The 7037-nt window shown below is 39.8% G+C and overlaps 1 protein-coding gene across 3 annotated transcripts; it reads left to right on the top strand.

Moving 5' to 3' along the window:
- The first annotated feature begins 3689 nt into the window (after positions 1–3689).
- Positions 3690–6758, top strand: LOC108630109 (odorant receptor 49a-like). Of its 3 annotated transcripts, XM_026817794.1 has the most exons (6): positions 3690–4279; positions 4589–4708; positions 5229–5319; positions 6012–6145; positions 6384–6516; positions 6579–6758. In XM_026817794.1, the coding sequence occupies exons 1-6, from the start codon at positions 4071–4073 to the stop codon at positions 6624–6626; spliced, it is 735 nt and encodes a 244-aa protein (XP_026673595.1). In that variant the 5' UTR covers positions 3690–4070; the 3' UTR covers positions 6627–6758. The 3 variants fall into 3 exon arrangements, with proteins under 3 accessions (XP_026673595.1, XP_026673597.1, XP_026673598.1); XM_026817796.1 differs by lacking the exon at positions 4589–4708 and having other exon boundaries at positions 3696–4279; XM_026817797.1 differs by lacking the exon at positions 4589–4708 and having other exon boundaries at positions 4164–4279; positions 5225–5319.
- Positions 6759–7037: the final 279 nt, after the last annotated feature.

Raw genomic sequence — 7037 nt, 5'->3', positions numbered from 1 at the left:
GTGTAGACGTACACGAACAAGGAGATTATACTAATGTAGAGAATGATTGAGAACCAGAACTGTAAGATAGAAAAAATGTATAATTTATTCAGAACCAAAGACTTATACATACAGGGTGTTCCGTAAAGGGTGTAAGAGCCGAAAATGGCAGATAGGGAGGGTCTTCCTGAACAACAATTTCCTTTGGCAAAATGCAGAATGGGGCTTGGTTACCGAGTTATTAACAAAAAACACGGACCAATCAGAGCGCTCGGTCTACGCGGGCCCCGACTTGGAAGCGTTGGCGAGAGCGGGAGCCCGGATCCGAGCCAACGCTCTCGAGTCGGGGCCCGCGTAGACCGAGCGCTCTGATTGGTCCGTGTTTTTTGTTAATAACTCGGTAACCAAGCCCCATTCTGCATTTTGCCAAAGGAAATTGTTGTTCAGGAAGACCCTCCCTATCTGCCATTTTCGGCTCTTACACCCTTTACGGAACACCCTGTATATGTAATATATGCTTATTAAATAAAAGTGTCAAACATCTGAGATATTTTACGGTGGTTCTGGTGGGAAAACATCGTGAGCCACGATGTTTCGAAATCACGATCGAGTTGACCAGAAACTACGGGGTTGACCATAAAAAAAAAAGGTATAGCTGCTACTCGAAGCTGCACAGCGAGTGGTGAACCCATACTTTCGCCCTAGTCTGGAGAAGAAGTCGGCGGGTCCTTCTGAAGCCTCTGTGCTTTTACATGAGTTTCCTTATACTTTTAATTTTCTCCTACGGTACTGTTTCTTACGCCGGGGCATCTCTCAAGCTGTGTGAACCTGGCACCAGACTTTAAGTAAACAATTCGAACGACCATGCGTTCGATTTCCCTCGGTTTGTATTCGTTTGTACCATTCATTCAGGGATGACAGTTCAGGGGATGGGAAAAATAGCTAGCACCCCATTTTCATATATCGTAATTTGCCAATGGTCATTTTATTAAGCATCGTTTGTACCCGTTTGGACCAGCGTTGAGGTATTTTTTCCCTCGAGGCTCGCTTCCCCTGTTTTTCGCCCGTATTTCGATCCCCACTACTATTCCCCTCATGCGTGCTCATGCGTGTTCGCGAAGCTCTCCGCAGCGCTACCGTGAAAATCACTGCATACCCCCACCAACTATTGGTCCCCACCATGGTCGCGTCGTCCCCACTTTCCGGCTGGGAAAAAATACCTCAACGCTGGTTTGGTCCGCCTTCACCTTCGTTTGTACCCCCGGGGATTCGTTTGTACCGCGATCGGAAGATAGGGATGGAAGCTAACTTCCACGTTATTTGAGATATTCGAAATCCACGAACGGGTGCTGTTTCTGAATCGTTTGTACTCGTTCGTACCGTCTTCATCTTTGTTTGTACCCCCGAGATTTCGTTTGTACTGTGATTAGAAGACAGGGGTGGAAGCTAACTTCCATGTTTTTCGAGATGTTCGAAATCCGCGAACTCCCGGAGGTACAAAGAAAGGTGAAGGCGGTACAAACGGGTACAAACGATGCTTAATCGAATGACCATTGGCAAATTACGATATGTTAAAATGGGGTGCTACCTATTTTTCCCACCTCCTTGAACTTTCATCCCTGAGGCTCGAATTTATAGTCGCTTTTCGCACTTGACACTCAGCACTCAAGTGCGTCCCACCAATGTACACATTGTTATGTTTAAAAAGAAGTGAGAGAAGCGGAATAGCTGCGCAATAGTTTTTCTCCTTTTCCACTTCTTTCACTTCTTTTTCAAGCATGAAGTATAAAACTTTTAGAATCTGAACATAACATAAATGTGTACATTGAACGCGGAATGGTTGGACGCACTTGAGTGCTGAGTGCCAAGTGCGAGAATCGACTATAAATTCGAGCCTTAAGGGTATATACGAAATGAAGAGTGGTACAAACGGGTACAAACCGAGGGCAATCGAATGCATGGTCGTTTATACTCGGTTCGCCGAGAGTGTAGGACCATTTCGCGCAGCTTGGAAGGTAGGATCGCAGCGAACCCCCTCCACACAGTTCAGTATACACGGTGAAGCATTGAGATGCGCAGAACGATCAAAAACTGAACTGTGCCCGCTCCTAGGCTCTCGCGAACTCAGGTATAGAGTGGAGTGCCAGGTTCACATAGGTCATCTCTCGAGCCCAAAATTTCGCTCCCCACCACATAAGATTTTTCTTACGGTACGATTACGGTTATGATAATGTGAACAGGCCATAATACGTATTTTGATCTGTAGGATGCGCCAAAATATGACCAGCAATTTGCTGCATGGGGAGGGGAGTGACGCGTGCGCCTATTGTGTTCCCCCCCCCCCCCCCTAGCGTATTTCGGCGCTCCTTACCATCACAATGCTCCGTCCTTCAGGCACAGTATACCTAAAACCAGTATGATCACTCGAAGAGAATTAACGTCCGAGAATTTCTACTGCGCATGCCACAATCATGGACATGCCTGCAGCTCTACTGCACATGTATCTCGGCACCAGAGTTCAGCTGACGGCCCGTTTTCTCTAGATTTAAGTAGCTAATACATAGATGGGCAGCAGTCGCTACGCGCTACGCTAGCCGCTTGCATTGGCATCGCTATACATGACGACGTAATAAAGACCCGCGCGAATCCAACACACATGACTCAATATTACGACTGATTTATTACGCCCCTAAAAAATTGCATTTTATACAGAACACGCAATTTAATGCATGTGTTAATGAAAATAAATTTTGTTATCCTTTTCTAAATATATTATTTTGAACAGTTTTTGATTCATTGTAAATTCTTTTCTAATTTGAAGACTTTGTAAACGGCAGTAAATAAATAGCCGAATAAGATCAGAAAATTAACCGTTAAATAGCCGTGCGATTACATTTTACACAACCTACATACATATTTGTTTAATTAAGTTTTCCTATTGCCATAGGGGTATTGTAAAACAGGTTAACCAAATCATTTCTATTTTTAGGAAGAGATAATAGTATGTCGCGATAGAAAGCCGGATTATAAGTACAAAATGGTCCATTGGAAAAATTTGCGGTTACAGAACATGTATATTTATTTAATTAGGCTCTCGTACAAGCCGTAATATTAGTATTTAGAAAAGGTTACAAAATTTAAAGTGTCGTAACAAATTAGTCTTGCTCTTCGATGTAGTCGAAGGTTTTGCTGAATCGATACGCATTATGTTTTATAACTTCATGGATTCGCGCGCGTCTTTATTCGGCATGTATGACTATGCTACGCCAATGCAAGCGGCTAGCATAGCGCGAGGCGACTGCTGCCCATCTATGTATTAGCTACTTAAATCTAGAGAAAACGGGCCGTCAGCTGAACTCTGCTCGGCACAGCCAAGAATATGACTAAAGCTGTACCACAGTATACCTAATATTTGACAGTATAGCTAATATTGTCCACAAGTGGTGCACTCTTCAGTCGAATATACGTAGTATAATCCAAATAGCGCACTTGATTGAAGTATAAACTTGTTCACAGCCGTATCAAAAATTTCATTCTTCATAACGAAAGCACAGTATACCTATACTGTGACGAAAGTTTATCTTAAATTGAAAGTAAGAAAAGGAAAAGGATAGGCATACAGTAATAAAAATAGGAACAGAACTTTGCGAAATAAAAATTTTAATTAATCCTCTTATGATGTACAACAGAACTTCGTGAAATAAAAGTTTTATAATACCGAGAACACGGCGGGCAACAGCTCTACTGCGCATGTGGACACGAAGGACATGGCGGCGTACCACGTGACATCGGACACAATTCCCAAGAGAGAGTGACCATACTGGTATTAGGTATACTGTGCTTCAGGTCCATGATCCGACTATGGCCGGAGAGTGGGAATCGTCTTTCAGTAGCCGACTCAATCAAAGACGAGGCAAGCAGATATAGCATTCGTTTCAGTAAATGTCGCCAAATCATCTGACCTGGCGTTTCGACGAGAGCGTATTGCTGACATTATTTTACAAACGATTTTGTAACACGTAATTGACGTCATAGTAAATGCGTATATATGTATTGCGGCATTCTTACTCCGTCCCCTGGTACCGAAAGTGATGGATCTACTAATTCCGTTGAACGAATCGCGACGGCGGATGGAAATGTACCCAGCTTACTACTTCACTGACAGTCCAGACAAGTATTACTATGGGATTATCATATACACGACATTATGTACGATCTTCGCCATGAGTGTCTTCGTCGCGTCGGATACGATATTGATCTACTCGGTGCAACATGTTTGTGGACTCCTCGCACTCGCTGGGTAAGTTTCACATTTAGCCAATAAGTTCATAAATAGTATTTTTTACTCGTTTTAGCGTATTGATATAATCCCTGTAGTACCGATATGCATTTATGAATACACCGAATAATACAACATAGTACGATATACTATAATATACAACATAGAATACTATAACGTAATAATACACATAGCTAATAATAACAAACACTTAATGAATTTTATTGCGTGAATAGAGCAAATCGTAGAAAAGAATATTGATACTAACATTGTTGAAACTAGGAACCATTACGCAGTACGCTATTTTAACAGTAGTAGTGATGATTGCAGATCTCGTTTCAAGTACAGTTTGGACAGCTTATATTCGTTAACAGACGATACGAAAGTCGACAACGAGAGATTGTACAAAAATGTATGCGACGCCATTAATTCTCATAAACGAGCTTTTGCGTTAGTATCACAATATTGAACACAGCATGTGGTCGCTTTCGAACTCCGTTCATAGTTTAAACACTCGTTGCCTAACGCTTGCCTGCACTTGAACAAATTGCTGCAAGTTTAACTCAAACTTGAGAGGGATGGAACACTTCCCAAAATTTCAATCAATCTAATAAAAATGATTGTTTAAAATTTAATCATTCAATATGATGCGAAGTATATTTATAAACAATCTGCGTACTTCTATCCGTTATTAGATATTTAGACTTTGTTTTAAGAAACAAACGCTAAATGTCGTTTTCTAATTCATATATACATATTGTTTCGTAGATTTTTGCATACGATAGTTTAAATTGCAGCATAAATGGCTTATAAAACCGTAAATATCCGCTTGTTGCTCGTCAAGAGTTTATTCACGAAACATGACTTGTTTTAAGATGTATTATTTCATACTTGATTCTTTTGCCACTGCTTCGACGGCTAACTGACGCATTAGTAAATTGCTATAGACAATTTTAAATGAACTAGGTAGGTATCTCACTGAAATCGAGAGCGCGTATGCCATAAACCTCTTCGTACAAGTCGGCGTGGTAATTATATCTTTCACCATAACATTATTCCAGGTAAGAAAACTCAGTCAATCAAATTTACATTTTTGATGGTTTCGGGTGTGAATATGTATCAATGTTTTTTTTGACTACTGACAATGTTAGCTGCAATGCTAATGAAACTTAGAAGTAATCTTAGACCATAAGTGTACGGCTACTAAAAAATTTTAAAGATCGATTCTGGGAACTGAAATAAGGTAAACATTAAGAGTAAGAATATTGTATCGGAGGTTTTATTTTTTACTTACCAGCGATCAAAAATTATTCCTGTCGGCATTCGTTCTCAGATAGTACGTGTGTTTAACAATCTAAATGCTAATACAGTGTGTTCTTTATGTATGACTTATTAATTGATCCCCCCTTGGGTTACAATCTTATGGTATCTTAAATCTACTTTATACTATCTTAAAATTACCATACTATATTCTCGCTCGCATCCTGTATACAGTACCTACCACAACTTTTTATTTTTTATTTTTGACTTATCTTGGCGTTTAAAATAACTCTTTAAACTTTTTCCCACCAATAACTGAATACCCTGTATATTAATATTATAATTAAGGGAATGGTAATTCTACACGGAATACGGAATAATTACATCCGAAAGCCTCAAGATTGTAAATTGTATGATGCCGAACCGTGAAAATGTCAATCTCTTATTAGTCAATCGGTATCGTAAACTATATTAAAAATGATTGAAACAATAGGCAGCCACGGTGTCATTTAATATGGAAACCTATCATTACTTCGGATTTGCGATTTCTCAGTTTGTACACATCTTCTTCCTTACGGTTCAAGGTCAATTCGTGATCAACTTACAAGATAGCATTTACATTAAAACGTGAGTATCGGATTTCATACCAAGTGTTGTTAATAATGGGTTTGTATCAAACTACCGCCAATCATTTTGTCAACAATATTTTAATCGACAACATTTGACCAACATTGAGTCCGCTGACAAGAATAATTCACCGATAATGTTCATACCAATGCTTGTTTTGTAGTATACTAGATCTACGTTCAGAAAGCATTTGTCGTTACGGATTTTGTTCACACGTACTTTCTGATGATTGTCATAGATACGAAACGTGCTGGTATAGGGGAAACGTTAAGACGCAAGCATTATTCGTTATGATTCAACGCAGGAATCTGACACCACCTCAACTGACGGCTGGCGGACTGATAGAATTGAATTTGGACACTTTCGCAGAGGTAAAATGTTATCGAGTGACGGTTATTCGATTGGGAAAATTGATAGTTTTACGTTATTCTAGGTCGTAAAAGTGTGCGTCTCATATTGTACCGTCCTGAGGTCTACGTAAACGATGTAATTAAGGCATATGGATTTTTACACGCTACATGGTAATGAGTTGAGAAATATATACATTAAGTGATATATTAAATACACGTAAAGTTTAGTCAATAAATGGATGAATCTAAATCTTTCAAAAGTATGCATAATTTGTGAGAGTATATGTTATATATGAAATTCCTATGAAATTCCTTGTCATTTGTCGCTTTCGTAATACGCGCTCGGTAACCATCAGCGAGTATCGAAATGTGACGACTAATCATTTCGACATTCTTGGTCATCGGTCTGAGATGCGCTTGAAATGTAGAGCATGTCGAAATGACGATTAAGCGTTTCGACGTAACTAAGGCATTTCAAGATGCGTATGAAGACCAGGACATGTCGAAATGATTAAAGGAAGCTTTTCGGCTATAAAGCCTGG

The sequence above is a fragment of the Ceratina calcarata genome, unplaced genomic scaffold (assembly GCF_001652005.2).
Source record: "Ceratina calcarata isolate Rehan_Ccalc_2016 unplaced genomic scaffold, ASM165200v1 scaffold679, whole genome shotgun sequence".
NCBI lineage: Eukaryota > Metazoa > Arthropoda > Insecta > Hymenoptera > Apidae > Ceratina > Ceratina calcarata.
This window is presented reverse-complemented; position numbering and strand designations above follow the sequence as displayed.